This window comes from Homalodisca vitripennis, chromosome 2 (assembly GCF_021130785.1).
Source record: "Homalodisca vitripennis isolate AUS2020 chromosome 2, UT_GWSS_2.1, whole genome shotgun sequence".
In the NCBI taxonomy this organism is placed as follows: Eukaryota; Metazoa; Arthropoda; class Insecta; order Hemiptera; family Cicadellidae; genus Homalodisca; species Homalodisca vitripennis.
The window spans coordinates 61,073,719-61,093,289 of record NC_060208.1 but is presented as its reverse complement, the minus strand read 5'-3'; the positions used below and the strand labels follow the sequence as shown (position 1 = coordinate 61,093,289).

The 19,571-nt window shown below is 30.3% G+C and overlaps 2 protein-coding genes and 1 pseudogene across 4 annotated transcripts in view; 2 read left to right on the top strand and 1 right to left on the bottom strand.

Annotated features, from left to right (window-relative positions):
* The window catches only part of LOC124355650, a 49,132-nt gene extending 46,456 nt beyond the window's left edge, over positions 1 to 2,676 (top strand). The window contains exon 3 of the mRNA XM_046806812.1: positions 981 to 2,676. The gene's annotated coding sequence lies outside the window, so the exon portion shown is untranslated. The remainder of the gene's footprint in view (positions 1 to 980) is intronic.
* A 2,196-nt stretch (positions 2,677 to 4,872) lies between these two features.
* Positions 4,873 to 19,571, bottom strand: part of LOC124354032 (prominin-like protein) — a 134,474-nt gene continuing 119,775 nt past the window's right edge. For 2 of the 3 annotated variants that reach the window (XM_046804184.1, XM_046804185.1), the window contains 6 exons: positions 17,555 to 17,713; positions 17,156 to 17,277; positions 14,842 to 14,892; positions 12,710 to 12,871; positions 10,625 to 10,726; positions 4,873 to 8,719 (listed from right to left, as the gene is read on the bottom strand). In XM_046804184.1, coding sequence (XP_046660140.1) covers positions 8,704 to 8,719; positions 10,625 to 10,726; positions 12,710 to 12,871; positions 14,842 to 14,892; positions 17,156 to 17,277; positions 17,555 to 17,713 — 612 coding nt within the window. In that variant the 3' untranslated portion in view covers positions 4,873 to 8,703. The remainder of the gene's footprint in view (positions 8,720 to 10,624; positions 10,727 to 12,709; positions 12,872 to 14,841; positions 14,893 to 17,155; positions 17,278 to 17,554; positions 17,714 to 19,571) is intronic. The other variant, XM_046804187.1, reaches the window with a different exon arrangement.
* On the top strand, positions 17,903 to 19,008 carry LOC124354033 (annotated as a pseudogene).

Genomic DNA, 19,571 nt, shown 5'->3' with positions numbered 1-19,571 from the left:
TTTTTAGATTATAATAATCAGAATATAACATAAAATAGTAAAATGCAAAAAGCAAAGGTTGAAAAACTATCCTGCCCTGTGAATTTGAAAATATTAATCCAACCACATCAAAACTATTCATATACTTTTAAAATTTTATATTAGACCCTAAATAATTTTGTTGAAATCGTTAAACAAGTTTTATTTTCCTTTTAATTTTATCATCGTTGGCTAATAGCCTGAAAAATTTCAAGGGCAATGCAGGCTTTAATTACAAATTATTCTTATATTTGCAAACAAATAATTTAAAATTGAATAGATCATTTATGAAATCCTCAAGTCAAAAGAGTGGCTACTTAGCTTACATATTTTTTGTGATATCCTAAATTATCAATTCTATTTATACAGTATAATTGTACATATAGAATTAAAAAGCTCTTCCTTTACATGCTGCTTTGTATAGTTATATACATCCCACCGACTATACCAACTCATGTACCTGTTTCATGTACCTACTGTGTATTAAACATTGTTATATTTTAGAATAAATAACATTTTAAGGTAATAAAACTACCTAATCCACTCCCAAATGTGTTTTTAATAGTTTAAAATTTTATGTACTTTTGTCTAAATAAATATTGTCCACTATAAATGAACAGAGGCTGTTAAACAGACTCTTTTGAATAGGTTACACCTTTACTTCTTTCACTTTCAATTGCCTATATATTGAAGCATTTAAACATTCACCATTACAATATTTTAAACGTTAAAAAATCCTAAATTGTTTTAAAATGCATACCTTCATTTATTTAATCTAAGGACAATAGACTCTTTTTGTTTCTTATTGAACTTACTAACCTCATTAAAACTTATTTCTTACTTTTTTCTGTCATTTATTAAATGACGTATTTTAGTTTCAGATTTACTACTTATTGCTGAAACTATGCACTAGTCCATAAACTATTGATTGAGATACAGTAAGCATATTTTACTTTTCGCAGACTATCTGAACATTGGATACTGAACGATTCTTTGTCTGAAGGCAAAAAAAACACCCAGACGTCAAACTTGGAGGAACCTATATGATCAAGTTATTGAAAACGGCTGTCTACTTAATTTATCACTCTCTTTAATAACACTGTACTTGGATCTACAATTATACAAATGTAAAATATTGTACAAAATTATACAGAATTGACTTATACTTGTATGTACTTTTGTGAAATGAAAAAAATAAAAACGGATTGTTTTAATATAGTAGCAATTTTATATAATTTCATCCTAGTTAGACATAGTGCTTTCATTTTAAAATATTTGCTTGTAAAAAGTTTAGCTATTTGACATTTTTAAACATAGCTTGGTGATGGATACTGTACAATATACTTTAATTAGTTTTATATGTCCTAAATTGATTGTTGTTCGTGATCGATATATAATAAGAAAGTTGATTAAATATGTCTTATGTTATTTGCTTACAGAATAAAAGATTGTTGTATGACAATCATCTTTTTGTGTAAGAACTAGTCATAAGGCTCCAAAAAATGATTACACGATTTAATTTTTAGTTTTATGTACAACAGATCCAATGTTTAACAACAATACTACTTTGTATTCTAAAAATGTAATTTTAGCTTTGATCGGTCACTCTAGTGGTCAAGGAATACAATTTAAAAGTTTCATTAAAAAATTCCACTTACATAAAATATTAAAATAACAAACATAAAGTTATTTTTAATACTTATTTCTAGAGTATGGTTGTGAAAGTTTCTTTTTCATAATAAGCTTAATATGAATTGATAATTTTTCTTTATTAACTGTGGACTAATTTTATATTAGTTTATTATTGCCTTGTACAAATCTGTCTAAACATTTTGTGGAGCCTTAGAACATTTTTGGTTTGTTATTAAGCCTTGTTAGGTCCTGTCTCATTTTAAAACACTCTATAATATGTAAACAAATCAAAGATCTATAAGCCCATTGTTATTTTAATGAAACATACATCGTATGCGTTTATTTCAATACATACCACAGTAATGAGTAATATAAAATGCTTCTATTAGTAACTTTACCCCAGATAAGTGTATTACCATATTCTAAATTACACAATAGTATGATACATTCTTCTAATGTATTTTCACTTTGAAGTTTGGAGCCAGGACCTATTTGGAGTGTACGAATAGAATTATTGGGAAGCAAGATATAATTAATTGTAATTTTAAATGTAATAAATATTTGATATATCTGTGTAATTTATTTATTTTTATATTATTTTATATGTTCTAATATATTTATAGTTTGTCTGTAAAACATACTCTCTAGTAGGTGGTATATGTTAGGCAATGCATTTTGCTATTTATTTAGTGTTGTACAGAAATGAATGATTAAAAATGACTAATCTTTATCAATGTTTTGTAATTAATAATAATAAGTTACTTCATAGATTTAAAAACAGCTATTCATATTATGTCAATGTATTTAAAATTGTTGTACCATATATAAACATAATTATGTACAAATGAATGTGAATTTATTGATAAAGCCTAAAGAATATAAGTGTTTCACATTAATGCAAAAATAGTAAGATAATTAAATAAAGTTCACTGTATTACACACTTCTGTATATTAATGATAACTGTATCATATGTAAATTTACTATTTAAAATATTGTATTAAAAGTGTACATTATTTTAAACTGACCTGTCTTTTATTCCATTTATTCTACATCTAACTAAATAAATGGTGCAAAAATAAATTACAAATTTTCTCTCTTTATGTATATGACAACTTTAACTTTTCAGACAGTAGTGGGTACTCTGGGCAATAATTTAATTTGGGTCTTCATGATTTTAATTGAAATTTTACATAAGAATGTTTAATTTTATAATGGAAATTATAAATGGTTCAAACTTAATGTAAAACACTTTTTTGATTGCATGAAAAATTCATGAAATTCAGTTTTCAATATTTACATGCCAAAATTTCATCAAATCCAACCTTGTATATGGTCATTATTGTCAGTTCAGCTGTACTTTGTCCAAATTTAATACAAAATCTTATATTTTATGAACAATCTACACACTTAATAGGGAACGTCTGATTAACTTGAATAAGAAATATTGTGTAGAGACTATTTTTATGTGACAAAGGACAATCATAAATCTGGTGTACACTACATTTGAAAACAAATTAAAATTAAAGAATTTGTTATCCTGATGGAAATGAGAGGAAATATAGGCTCAGATTTGTCTGTATAAACCGACAAGACACTGACCATTGTGGCACCACCTTTCCCTTACAAAATTAAAAATGTAGAAATCCATCTAGTTCTTAGGACCAAAACTTTAGTTTAAAAGCACCATTATAGGTACATAATACTAAAAGTGATAAAGTAAAGTAGGTTTTTAAGAAATCTTGAAGCAAGCCTGTAAGATGAGATACAAGTTACTTTACTTACAAGTAATCAATTGAGTTTGTATTTTAATATATAAAGCCTATTTCAACTATACATACAGGGGTGCTGAAAAGTCTTGAAATGGTCTAATATCTTCAGTATTCATAAACGCACAAACATACAAAGTTTGGAAGACTCTGGTCCCAACAAGACCTTCTCACTTTGGTTTAGATGTAAGATAGCTCTGAATATATGTTTCAAGTTAAATGGATAAGCAGAAAACGCATGGTAGAATGGCTGGCATGATCTCCGGATTTATCCCCTATTGATTACTTTTTCTGGGGCCACTTGAAAGATCAAGTTTACCGAACCAAATCGCAAGATTTACTACAGCTGAGACACTGTACTGTAGAAGCTGTGCATATTCTAGTAGATGTAATAAACAACGCATTGTCAGCGTTTTATCATCGGCTGGGATATTACCAAGAAGCCGAGGGGAAACAATTTAAATACCTCCTATAACAATCCAAATTGTTAATGTAAAATTAAACTAATTATAGCAAATTCCTGAATTGTCTACTGAATTTAGTTCACTTGTAAAATCTTTGAACTGCCACCATTTTGTAACCGAAAAAGCTTTTGATGTGCGGTCTAAGGCATACTTCTTTGTTTGGCTATCCCTTTAATCTGATATGCATATCAACCTATGTTTAAATTAAAAATTTCTACTGACTGCTTGTGGACTGTACCCATAGAAGAATAGCAGGACACTGGACTACATCTTAAAGTAGGTGTTTTTGTACGAATCATATGCAAAGTTTTGTAGCTTCACATAACAGTATAGTTATAAAAAATATACTAGACACCAACTATTTGAACAATATCATTACAATTCTAACGTTACTAGTTTTAACGAACTCTGTTAATGCATAAGCAAGCACAACAACTTTAAAGATAAGCTTGCACAAGCCGGGAGCAGCAAAATTTGTTTCTCTTGATTGTCATCAACCATTCCCCAACTGCTTGAGGTATTTAAGTTTAAGTGATTGCAACACATTGATCAATTGACTGCAATAAGGCTGTTATGTTTGTGTTTGGAGGTAAAAATTAAACTTTAATGTCACCGCTAGAAAGTTCTTTGGTATTTGGGTGCAATGGCGCATTTTCAATCAAGTGAATTGCACATGATCATTGTCATTACTGAATTTTTGGACACATGGTACAAACTCGTAATAAAACCATGGTTTTAAACAACTGCCCATCCATCCATCCATGCTTTTTTCTGGAACCTGTAATAAACTGGTTGTTAAAGATATGGTTTCTGCTGTTAAGTCATAGGTCCAATATTTGTAATGGTTTGCATCACTTAATAGTTTTCCATGCATTCCACATCTCTATTTTTGGATAAGTCAACTTTTCTGACACTAACCCAACCAAATGCAATAAATAATTCCAAAGTTTACTTATCTTTAGAAGTTAAAAGGTTGTTCAAATCAAACGAGTTTACAGACATAAAATACATTTTATTTTTTAATTTCTCTTGGTTAGTACAATCTATTAAAAATAGCAAACCTTTCTTACATACACTTCGTTATGTCAAAATATACAATCGGAATATCACCGGCCCGGCCCCTAGGAGCAAGACGATGGGAAAAATAGAATCTTTGGAGTTACTCCATGTCGACACTAACTACAAATACTTCAGGAGGGGGGAACAGAACAATAGGCAAGGATCAGAGAGAAAAGTGATTAAAACCAAGAGTAGTACATTCAATTTCACAAAAATTATTTTGAAATACTTAAACTGTAAAAACTCTTAAACAGATCAATATCCACTAGGACATTCTAAGCTAATTCAAATATATTTCACTTAATTTACAAATAAATTCTTCTATAATGCAAATTTATTATTTTCAAATTGTGAATGACAGTCTGAAAGGGTGAATATGAAAGCCTAAAGCAGTGGACTACAATGCTTTGGCAATAATTTAGGTTTATATCACTTCTCTAAATTCTAGATTGAGATAAACAAACATTTTAATAGAATCTGGACATGCAGTCTGTATGATGTATCTTAACTTACTTTTAACAATATTGTGCGCTTTATTTGCACATACTGAACGGAACCATCTCAATCCGAATATTTTCACCCACTTCAAATGTAAAACGATGGATCTCAATGTGTCAAAAAAGAAACGAATCAAACTAACAGCTAAAAAATATTTACACAATGTCAATATTGAAAATATTAAATGCACACTGTTTCGACAAGTGATTTAGGAAAAAACTGATGAAAAGTGAAGATGGATGAATAATATTATGTCTAGCACGTTACGTTACAAGAGTAGGACAAGGAATGTGTCATGCGTGCACAGGTATTGTCATATACAAAACTACTAAGCGGAAAAAGCTTGTCTTTTTGCTGTGGGCTTCTCATCACCTACAGAGGTTTGAAGGTTTTCCCAACATGAACTGAATACAAAACTTTTATGATGGATGATTGTAGCAGACATTTACCACCAATAGTTAATACAATTTTTTAGTATGTTAAAATTTGTTCACCCAACCAAATCTTTAAATCATAAAAAATAAATTATTATCTAAAGTGATTAAAAGCTAATTAATGACAATTCAATCAATTATTATAAATTTATGGATGCCCAAACTTTCCAGAGTAACGCTGCACCAGCTAGTGCTTAAGTGTAGGGGGGCAAACAATGCGCAACTTCTTGCAGTTGTATTTGGTATTTATTGGTGGTGTCACCTAGGAAATGTATCGAGTTACATCATTTTTTTGTACGTACTTTTTGTTTCCTTCTCGATTTGTGGTCAAATCATTAACCTTTTACGTCTCTCTTCTTTTGTGGTAAGAACCTCAGGTGAATATGGAGAAGTAGTTTTTGTTACTAAAACCAATACACTGAGATTGTTGCATGAGCAGTTTGTAATAGTGATGGAGAATTTCATGGAGAAAATTTGGTGAGAATCTTAACTCCACTGCTTTCACAAAAATTTGCTGTTACTGAATACAATCTTCTCAGATGTTGCCAGACTATACTGCACTTGTGTATAATTCTCATGAAACTGTACACAGCTCACCAAGTGGCATAAATGAGTAATACACAAGCCCTTAAGCAATGTCCAAGGGATTCATGTAAACTCCCTTACATTAGTCTCTGCTTTTAATTATATAATTTTTCCAACATTTCAGATAAGATCATACATTATAAAGTTGTATTTTAGGCCCATTTTCTCTTTGCTATTTTACATTCATAAGTACATTCACAGTTCTCGTGCAGTCTTTATTAGTAAAACTTTACTAGAAAATGGAAAATTAGGATATTTCAGTTATTACTTACATTTCTTGTCATTAAAAGTTATAAGTGACACATAATGATGAGAATACAAAGAATAGTATTTATAACTTTAAATTTTATCAGAAACTATTAATACTATCATTACAACAAAGTGACTATGAATGTTCGGGCTTTCTCATCATATATTCTGCAAAAACATACTTGTTCTATTGCACTAGTTACACATATTATTCATTAATTCCATATTGGAAGTATTATTCTACTTAAATAAAGTCCTTCACACAAGATAATATTTTAACCATCTCAGAAATCTGTTGAAATGTTGGATTGTAAAAAAATCAGTTTGTGTTGGGAAAACCCTTATTCCTGATTTAGAAAAACACAAATATCCCACACGAAGCCACAACATTCATGTTGCATACGGTACATTATATTATTTATAGACATCTATTGAAAGACATTTTGAAACACTTATATTAAAATACTTTTGAGATAAAATATATTCTGGATTGGAAATGCTGATGCTATTGATACATACGTTGTACTGTACCTCTGTCACTAAACTTCGATAAAGCAAGTCGGTGGAAAATATCATCTAATTGTAAAATGTCTACAATTACATTATAAAAAAGCTTACACAACACTTTGTTCCATTCAAACCACCCTTTATCGACACCAAAAATATCCATTTTTTTATTATGAAACAACTTGCTTTTCCATTTTCTCATCAGATTTCAACTAAATAAACGTAATTCAAGCCTGCCTCATCACTTTTCACAACACTATTTAAAATGGACAGTTTATAAAATGTCAAACTATCTTACATTGAACTTCCAAAACCAATTAAGGAATGAACATCGTACAAAAAACTATGAACATATTTTTACAAGTTTCTGCAATGTTACATATATATATATATATATTTCTATTTTATATAATTATCATGTATATAATGTATTCGGGAAAATACACATTGATGATATAAATTACTACTAAATATTGTATATATGCACACCATGAGACATGCTCTGGAGTCAAGACTTCTTTATGTTGACAATATAACAGATCAAACAAACCACTTTGATTTCAGATATTGAGAACAAAATCAAGAAAACACCGAGTATATGAAAATAGTAAATGAAATCTGTTTTACTAAAAAAAAGAAAAATTACAACAGTTTAAACATAACAACAATCTTTATTTTACTTTTGAACATTGTAAAAGCCACAGATCTTTTTTATATAGAAAACAGCAGTATTAAAAAATTGTTTTACAATTTAAAATTCAGCAAACGCAATATTTAGAGAGAACATTTTCCCATACAGCTTTGTGAATTCAACATGAATTCAAAATATGCTTACAATATTAAACTTATAAATAATACAAAACAAAGTATAATTTCAGTCTATAATGACTTATAGTATTTACAAGCTATATGACCAGCCAAGTAAGATTCAGGAGCACAGAAAGTGTTCATGAAAAGAGAAGAAATTGCACGAGTATAAATTATGCTTAAAAGCTACAGTATTATTACTGAAACTCAACTCGTAATAGGTACGTATTGAAAAAGTCTCCAACTGTTTAACTTAAAATAACTAACTTAACTCAGTGCGTAAACAAATAATTGCAAATATTTACAAATTGCTCCATTAACGAAACAAATACTTATATCGAAAGAACTAAGGAACCTCCAACACAATTGGGACCCGCTGAACCAAAATCCCATGATTAAATTCCCACAGTAGTATGCGGCGCATTCGTTGAAAAAAAGAAAAATATTATTAACACAATTTAATCATCAGACAAAGGTTTCAGCCTGAAATACTGACCAATCACCTCAAGTGGCACTGATTTGGGTTACTGTGGCAAGACACTAAAACTTTGAAATTAAAAGCCGACTTTCAGCGGTTAACTACATCAATTTGTAAAATATCTGATAAAATTGAAAAAATACAAGCTAGTCGAAAGTATAAAACAAAACTGCTGTGAAGGCCGGCCCAAAGTTGTCCAAGCTTCCTACGTACGAGAAGTTCTGAAAAACAAAAGCGACAAGATTAGATTTTTCTTCATTTTACCTTATAAATTACCTTATCACCATAATTGAGATATTTAAAATAGTTCCTATACCTAATCAACGGATACAAGAGAACTAACAATTTTCTTTCCTTATAAACATTTAACACTGAATAATGGAAAATACAATTTATATGTAGAGTGAATGGGATAGTCCTTTATAGTATTCAATGTTAATTAGATAAATTTATTCTTTAAAAGGGTTCTCAATTAAAAAGGCCAGGTGACAAGGTAACATCTCTGATTGTTTTGAGATAATTAAAAACACTGGTGAAGAAATGATTAATATAAAGGAACTAATGTGAATACGCAGCCGAGACAAAAACCTTCCATCACCAACTAGATGTTATCCATTTCAGGTATTAGTTCAGTATGTGCAAGATGCTCTAAAAAAAAAAAAAAACACTTTCATTAAATGCACCAAGCTGTAGTAAAATGTTTACAAACAAAATGTCAGATAACGGAATTGATATGTCAAGTTAAAGTCAAATATATCAACCACAGTGTGTATATTTTATACACATAAGTAAAATACAAAGTGTCATTAGAACTAAGTTGTATAGTGCAAAATTTATACTAATTGTATAGTAATAATAACTTTCTTAATAATAACTGTTAATATATTGTTCTATTTAAATTGATTATCAAAGTTAAAATTATTTGATCATTTATTTTAATATGAAGAACGCTATTTATTTTGTGAATAGTATTAGTGTCTTCTAGACATTTGATAGCCTGTGTTAACACAGTACTCATCAACAGTATTTCCTGTTTAACTATTTTAGATGTAAGCATGTTATAGAATAACTTAATAGAGTCATCGGAAATATATTTTAATTCCATTATAGAAATGCAGATCGAGAGCCTGTCACAAGTGTTTGTTTCCATATTTTTAACAGAATGTGGAAGCTGGGTTTGACTCTTGACATCCTGATATTTAGCAACTTTATTTTTAGTTTTAAATCAATTATTTATTTGTGGTGTAGAACACTTGGCTACACCACACTTACAAATTAGATTCATTTTGTTTGTGGGACACATTTACACAAAAACAGTATACAGATATGGACTTAGGTGAATAGTTTACTTGTCAAATGCAATCTCGAGCCTCGTACAACCAGTATTAATTTCAAGAGATATTGTCTACTTTAAAGGGAAAAACTGAAAAGGAATAGAGATGAATAACACTCTATCTTATATCTCTTGTTTATACAACAAGACATGAAGCTGTATACAAACGTTCTGTACATATGACAAAAAATAACACCAATTAACATTACTCCCTAACCAATGTAAACATAGAGAGCAATAAAGAGAGATCTATCAAAAGCCTATAACAGTCAATCTTATTATTCCAAATTTTGCAAATACCTCTGAGTGACTGGATTAAAGAACTATGGTTAAAGAACAATTAGTACAAATCTGAAATCTATCCAAATTTTTTAACCCACCATGACTACTTGTTTTCATAAAGAGACAGTGTGCCTTGTCTCACACTAAAAACCTTTATTTTGCAAGTACAATGAACCAAAGTTTCTGTGACTTATGGGCCATCAGAAGTGTACCTCCAGTGGCTAATCAACTATGCCAACATTCTTAGAAAAAAACACATTTTTTTCTCTAACGGTTTTATAATTAATTGATAACCATAATGATGGAGACATTAAATTCTTTTTTACTGAAAGTAGGAGGTCAAGAGGAGGTATATGTTAAGATTTCTTTAATTAAACACGTCTCATGGATTTAGTACAGGCATATACACAGACAAGTCAGGGGGTTAACTATGTTACATATGTAGGTTTAACATATTTTTTTTAATACATCTAGATTCATGTGAAAAAATTACTGTGAAACAAATACTCACGGGCTTGGGCCAGGATAGTAGTATGGCGGTGGTCGCTCGTATTCTGTAGATAGAGGGCTGCTGTTGTATCTCGGAGGGCCCATGTTGGGGAAATCCCAGTGCCTGCAAATCGTAATAACAATTAGTGCTGGATGCCTCTAGTGTTAGTTGTTGGCAATTTCACTGGTGTTCATGGCAATATATTGTTACTTGCCTTCAATTCACTGGGGCTATACCCCCAGCCCCCTAAGAGAGGAGTTATTAAATTCTGGGTACGAGGAATTAGTGGTGATTAGTCAATTCGAAGATGAGGTTTGCAGTCAGTTAAAATTTGACTTTCCCCTAGTTTTCCATTTTTCTGGATTCATCCAAAGTTTTGACTTCGAGGACAATTTGTGGTATAAGCATTGGAGATACCAGGAAAAGTGACTGGACATTTTTTAAGAAAATTTCATTCTCAAACAATTTTACTTTCAGATTTCAGCTATGACGTCTAGTTTGTCTGGTACCAAGCTTGGGACAAAACTACACTGGTCAGCCATTCTGAATTGGTTAGAGAAGTTTAAAATTAAAATTGTCCACTTTTCAAACGTTTCCTGGTGGACAAGACCTAAACTTCAGTTGTTCCTAATTTGAATTTTATAGTATAACAGGAAAAGGGTTGTACTCTATGTACTGAGTAAGTTAATACCACAGACTCTTAGATAAAACATTTTTTACTAACTGAAGTGTACTAAAATACTTAAATTGAAATAAATTTAAGACAGCTTTGTCCAAAACTATGGTGTGGAAAAGAACGTTTTACAAGATTTAAATAAATAAAAAATCAAATTGTCAAGTTCTACTTCAGATGTCTTAATGACTTGACCAAGTTTAATATTATAATATAAATGTGCAGTCTTACGAGGTTTGACGTCCTTGTAACATGCATCATCAACCAGTCATGTGATTCTATCTTGCAGTCAATTCTTTAATTATTTGAACTATATAATCATAAGAAATTGTATATAAAACAAGCAATACATTTTCATACTTTTGTTGAAGTGGAGCGTTTTTATTTTCTGAATACTGTTAGAATACTAAAATTGATTATAATTATCAATAGTTACAATCATCAATTCATCAATAGTTAATTATGTGTATTTTTATGTTATTGACAGTAGTGTTGGTCTATAACTGTCAGTTATTATAGTTTTGTACTTTTTCTGAATTATAGGAGAAAAAGTTCTTAGTGGTAACATAATGTTTTATGATCTATCAAGTGACAGTTTGCTATAAAAATTGTTTTAATCATAGAAACATTTTTTGCTCAGAGTTAGTGAATCCTACTGTGCTTCTATTAAATCATATGCATATTTGAAAAGAAAATTTTCCTACATACATATAGCATTCCTTGAACACAATTACCTGTCTTGAAGTTATGTCATTAAGAATTTTAATCAACAAAAATACAGTAACATACGAATATTTTGTAGTAACAAATTTGAAAAAGCTAAACATAATTTTTAATTGTTGTACAGGTATGATATAGTGATAGGAATGTTACTCATTTAACCATAAACAAACTTTTTTTTAATTGTGGTACTATAAAATCATTAGCTTTCAATGTGGTTGTTTCAGAGTGAGAGTTGACATCTACACAACAGGACTTTCTAAGGTAGTAAAAATACAGAGGTTTAGTAAAGATGATGTGATATTCTCACTAGTTCCTACCATCTGTTAGTTCCATTGTAATTAATTACAACAGCTGCTACTTTAAAAAATTAAAGAAGTTTACTGAGTATTTGGTATGCAAAGTCATCCTATATTTTAGCATTTTGGGTGCATGTTAAAAAGATGGATTCTTAAATCTAAGTGTAAATAATTAATTTATGGATATATCTTTTTGGATTGCATAATAATTAACAATATCTTCAAAGGATTAAGGGGACTTTGAATGAGAAATTAACAATTCTGGTAAAAAATCATCTTAGATTGGTAAATAAATGTGGGATTTCTCCATTTAACGAGAAAGCCTTTAATTCAAGCCTTCGAATTAAAGGTTTAAACAAAATATTTGTTAGAAACATAAATTTACTATTTGTGAGACAAGTACATAGAACATACTTGGGAGCCATGTCAGAGAAACGTTCCTGGGTCGGCCCAGTGGCGGCTCCTCCTCCCCTTCTGTCACCTCCTGCTGCCGCTGCTACTCCAGCACCACTGCTGTCATACGGTTCGTGATAGCGGGGCTGCTGCTGCTGTTTTTTCTTCCTCTTCTCATTCACACTGTAAACAGACACATTTTACTGTCTCGTTATCTTGTTATATATGCGACCAAACAAGAAATGTAAATAAATAAACAATAACAAAAAATTTCTTTTCTCTGCATACTAAACGTTTTGCAACTCTCACCACCAGACTGTTCTGAAAAGTCTGTGTGAAAAGTCAATGTAATTTGTGTCATAAAGGTCTCTTTTAATTACATTTATAAATGAGATCAAAATAAAATCCTTTTTTGAACAAACAGTTAAAAAATAAATATTGAAATTATATTAACAATTTTTAAATCCATTATTTTAACAAACCTCTCTTAAAAAACTAAAATCTAAAAGAAAAAAATGTATTTAACGTACGCAAAATTGCAATAATTGAAAATATTAAAAATAAAAATGTAATCTAAATATATTTATATATCAAACTTAAATATTTTAAGTTTAATTATAATTATATAAAAAATTAATTATAATCATAAACTAAACTAATTTTGCCAAAATAATACAATAGTTTTATTGTATTATTTCGGACCATGATTTCAACAGCATTTTATCTTAATGAAATTAGTGTTCAATCTTCTACAGCTTTTGGAAAGGAATATTTTAAGATATGCTGTTATTGCATTTATGTAATACATGTACTATACCTACATATAAATCAAATATAACCAGAATTACAATTTGCAGTGTTTAGAAATTACTATTATTAGATTTCATCTAAAATAATAACAAAACTTAAATTTTAAAATTGTTAAAAAACTTAAATATAAATTTATTGCTGTTTAACTGTATTTTAACAAAACGTTGTTTAAATAAAAACTCATTTTCCGGTGTAAAAATGTATTAATAATAATAGTTAACAACAAGAAGGCCCTTTAGAGATATTAAATCAAAATCAGGAAATAGCTGTTATCTTTGTTTCAACAGCACTGTATCCAAATTTAATAAACAATCTTGTATTGCAGTTGATATTTATAGGCATGCATGCATCAGTGCCATTTTGTCATATATTTTATAAACCTACTTGTACTTGACAATGAATCAAACTAGTAACAGATTTTTTTATATAATTACTGTGTTTTAAGTAGAGACATCTAAAAAGTTTCAATGTGCAAAAAATAAAAATTAATAAGGGGCTTTTGAATAAAATATGAGAGGAAATAGACAAAACAAATTTCTTTAACATGACAATGACTAAACTATGTATAAAAGATAAGTAGGTAGTAATAAACACTGATCACAAACAACTGAAACAATAGTCCTTTGGCAATATGCAACTTTAAACATCCTGTCAGATATATGGCAGATTAAAGACTAATAAGTCAGTCAAAATAATAATAATTGTTAGTGCATACCAACAAAATTTTAAAATATTTGTTCAAAAGTTCGTTAAGAAAAGGAAACATATATTTGTGATATTACAGCATATAATATTATCAAGTATGGAGAAAAAAAACATTCAATCTCAAAAAATTAATATGTTAAAAGGTATGCAATTAAGAACATATTTAAAATTTTACTGAGGTTGAGTCTGAATTTTGTATTCTTAACAAATGAAATGGGATTGGCTATCAATTTGTTACTATGTTGAAATAGAGCACTGAAGAATAAAGAAAAAAGTTCCTGGATATTGAATTATACTTAACTTTTAAAAGCTTACAATGAGCTATAGAATCAAATAAAATTTACATAAAAGCCACATTTTCACACTGTGAATGTTTACATGTATTTGGTTAAAAAATGTATTACAACTGATGTTTTAATCTGACATCTTAACAATTACTATGAGTTTAATGTTACTGTTAATTTAGTGTGCTAAATGAGTTAATGAGCCAAATACAAAAATACATGGCACAAAATCGAGCAACAATCTCTTTCAAGCTAACACCAGTAACAACTCTGGGTTTGACCAGAAGATTGAATAAAACAGTAGATATATTGTTCAAAAAATTAAAAAAGCTGGCAGCGGGGATGAAGACTTACTTGGCAAGTGGTATGTTATCCCTGTCTGCGTAAGCGTCGTAAAGATATTCCCTGTGAACGGGAGATGAGTTAGTCACAAGAAGCACTAAAAAGCATGATTCTATCCACAATATGTAAAACACAACTAGACAATACACACACTGAGCTGGGAAAGGTGGGGGGGACACAGTTTTAAAGGATTACAACATTGCTGGGCCACTGATGACTATATCATTACTGAATCGTTTATAACCTTGCACTGTCCGACAAAAGAATAAAAACATTTATGATGTTGGTATCTCTTGGAACTAATTTTAATTGCAAGTCATCAAGACATAGTTAGAACATAATCTAATCATCCAATAATCTCTTATAAAAGTTGTTGTTTTATTATAACCTTCAATTTTGCAATTAATGTAGTAAAATTACTATTCAAAAAGTCAATTAAAAAAAGTTTGTCTTAGATCCTAGATAGGGAGAGACCCTATATATCCCCTTAACGGCTTTTGCTGTGTTAATTCATCACTGACTTATGACTAAAAGGGACTGGTTGATGAGTTAATCCATTGTGCAACAATAACCCATTTTATTTTGATCTGTGACAGGTAGTGATTCGATTAACAGGAAAACGGTGAAATAAATAACAGTACGTAGTTCACTAATTTGCCGCTAGATGACATGGGTATGCTGATTGGCTTACATTGAGATGTGTAGTTTGCTCAAAACATAACTTGCACTGAGAATAATGTTACGTCTAAATTCAATTACATATTTTTCCTCTACTCTCAATTTCAAATTAATTTAACATTATTAAAAAGAAAAATTTACAGTTCTCACTTTAAAATGTCTGTCCTATGAATCACATTCAAATTCTTTTTTATTTTGTAGCAGACATTAAACATGTCCATTGACCACATTTATTTATAGTCTTATACATAAAAACAGTAACATTGGTAAAGTCAGCTTTTTTTCAATTCCACCAAATTCTTTGGAAAGTAACTAGATCCAAGAATGGACACAAAATATTCCATTCTCAATCCCATCCTTTTATGTTCTATTTCAAATTTATGTCTTTGTTTTTGCTGCAAATATTCATTTTCCATCATAAATATGTTTTTTATTGTAAAGCATTCATTGTGACACACTTCGATGCACATTTTTAATATACAGTACAACCAACATTTGTCTGCATTGATTTGCTTCTTTTTTAAGTCTATTAGAGTTTATTTTTCGGGTCAGTTTTCATTACTGTACTTTGATAGTATTTTATCCTTTCCATATTACTTTTGTTGACTGCTTGTTAACTGCCACCCCACTCCCATACATCCTGCATCAACACTTCTTTCACATTAATATGGCAGGACAATCTTCATCATAAATTCACATCAGTGGCTTTGAGCAGTTCCATAAAGCCATAACTGGATCCGCTTTGTGCAATTTTTCTGATTTAATATCTTTGGTTATGGGGGGATACTTTTTGATCAGAAATATCACCACTGGAATCAGTGATTCTGATACATCCCAAGAGGTTAAGAATCACGGATTCCTTAATTTCATTAATAATTTAGACTAGAAAATCAGAGCTGGTCTTTCCTAGCCCAAAGAACAAGTGATATTGTTAAATAAATGAAAATGAGACAATATTTGTTGATGATTTAGAAATTTCTCAATTCATGTTTTATACTAAACTTTATATATATATATATATATATATATATATATACATAAAAGGCTGATCAAATTAGCTACTGTGCAATATGTGTTTAATTTTATGCTTATAATAAGCAGTTCTTTTTATTTAATTTTTTAAATTTAAACAGATTTCCATATTCATTTAATTATTAAACATGACCATTTTATATATATATATATATATATATATATATATATATATATATATATATACGCTATGCAACAAAACTAAAATGTTTGAAAAAATATTGAAGGAGACTTTTCAACTTTCAGAAACATTTTTTTAAGCAACCCAAAAGTCCAAGTTTCTTTGTCATAAGCATCCATCCCAACTATTGACCCCCAGTTGTTTACCAAGATGTTAATTGCTGCTTACTAATAATCAATGTATTTCTATGGCCCTTATTATATCAAATAATAAAAATCCCACAAAACTCTCAAAATATCTAATAACTAAGCGCAACATACACATTTATGGTTTTCGAAAACAAATAAAATCAAATTAAAATGATAATACAAACAAACATATAGCTTTCATTTGCAAAATTAAGTTGCTTAAAAGTAAAATATCTAATGCTCTTATGACAGTAATTATATTTAAGACAAAAACATTAAAAGGCACCAGAGAAAGAATGTAACTTACGCCTCAACAAGAGGTCCTGGGTATGGATCTGACTTTTGATACAGCGCAGCCAACTTAACAGAGAGAATGATAGATGGGATGAATAGCACCAGGATGAAGCCAACACTTGCCCAAAATCCATTCTGGAAAACCAAATTTCTTTAATCAACAATAAATGAATATTATATTTCATTATGTGATATTTTCAAAATAAATATTTGAGAATGTTGCTTAAATTTATCGATTCCATCAAAGAAAAGAAAATAAAACTGTTATATGAGACTTTTCTAAGTTAAAAATCTCACATTAAACAACTCTAACAAAGGCCAGGTCTAGAATTTACTTGTCAACGTACTGAGTTCACTTACACTTCACATTACCTCTGAATTAATCAAACACAATTTAGAACAGGTGACTCACATAGGGGTCCAAGATCTTGTTGCAGGCCGTAGTGACTGTAGCGTTGTACACCTGTGAGACAGGCCAACACTTGCCCACGCTATGCTCCGTTTGCTGTACCACCCGGTTCATGTAGTCAGTGATGTGAACAGTGAATTCTGAGGCAAAGTCTGAGGCAATCTAATCAACAGCAAAATGTTACATTTCCACAAAAAGTATAAAAATAATTCAAATATTGCAAGCACTACTTTTCTTATCCAAAATATGCTAATCCCAAGAATGAAATATTAAAAGTTATTAACATAATCACTGATACAGGCAGGCTTGTTCACTATAGGTGTGTAATATCACCTTAAGATGAGCCATTGAGTGAAGTGAATAAAACTGAGTAAATGCTCAAACTCACAATTTTGTTAGAATAATCTCAGTTTGAAGTGATTAAAACGGAGAATTTACTCACGGTGAGTATTTTCTCAGATTTTTCCGGTAGGTGAGTATTTTCTTACAATGTAGTTGAATAAAACTGAGCTGTTACTCCGAGCAAGAGAATATTCTCTAATAATATGGAGTCTTATCGTTCCCATGCTCACTTTTAGTCAGTCGTCATGGCGATGTTCATGAATGTTCGTCGTGCTAAAGTATACAGAGAAAGAAGAGAAGTTGGACAGTGTAGAGAGCTTTTGAGGTTTGAGAACGACAGTGTTGAATTTCCTACTCAAGCATTTTTACCGGAAAGTCATGAGACTCGAGGTGGCGCTCTGTCACCTAGAAAGAAGATGGAGATTTTTCTACGTTTCACTGGTGATCCTGGTTTTCAAAGTGGCATTGCTGAGGACTTAGGAGTACATAGGACAACGGTATGTAAAACCATTAATGCAGTTATGGATAGTATAGTAGAAAAAGCTCCAAACTGGATCCACTTCCCAAATACAATACAAGAAGTTAACGATGCAAAATTATTGTGGCAGACCCGTTTTAATCTTCCGACAGTGATAGGTGCACTTGACTGTACTCAAATTGAAATAAATAAACCAACTTTACATGGAGATGAATACATCAACCGCAAAAGGTTATCCGAGTATAAATGTCCAAGCAACTTGTGATGGAAATGAAAAAATTACCAGCATAGGTGCAGAGTGGCCTGGTAATGTGCATGATGCTAGGATATGGTGAAGAAGTCAAGTTAGAGAAGTTATTTCTCAATTTGGTGACTCAGCCTGTCTATTGGGGGATTCAGGATATGGCATCGCACCTTGGTTGATAACACCTTTCAAGCCTCCTCAAAATGCACAACAGCGTAATTTTAACTTACAACACGCGAGGGAAAGGGTAGTTATAGAGTTTTTGGACAGTTAAAAAAATGATTTCCAGTTTTAGGAAATTGTATAAGGGTTTCCCTAGACAGAGTGCCAAAAACCATAATCTCTTGTGCTGTTTTACACAATGTGATAAAGCATTTGAATTATATGTTTTATTACGATAATATTGGGGACGATTTGAATGGAAATTTGTTAGAAGGTGAGCAAGTTGCAGTTGAACAAGTCGAAAACTCAATAACAAAGTTGTGAGGAGAAGAAAAACGGCAACGAATGATGAACAGTCTTGTTCCTATACAATGAGAATTTTCCTGAGTATTCAAACGTCCCTAAGACCAGAGTTTATAAAATTGTAATAATTATTCAACCTTGTTAAAATTAAATGGTTTGAGAAATAACTTTGTGTTAATAATTCATTGTATTTTATAAGCAAACACCATTTGGACCTATGTATTGCCTTAATGAGTTAGCAACAGGTTTGTGTCAAGTATCTCTGTATTACAAGCAAGACCCATGTAACACAAACCTGAAATCTTATGCAGTCAACTGCCTGAACTGACAGATAACAAATACGTAATTTACAACAGGCAACCAAGTAAAATGCCTATTGTTAGCTCAAACCTAACAAGTTTCGCGTAAGAACAACTTGTGCTAAATTGCTTTTTTTCTTTTTTTTTGGTAGGGACACAGGATTTAGGAATGGGTTTATTTATTATAAATTC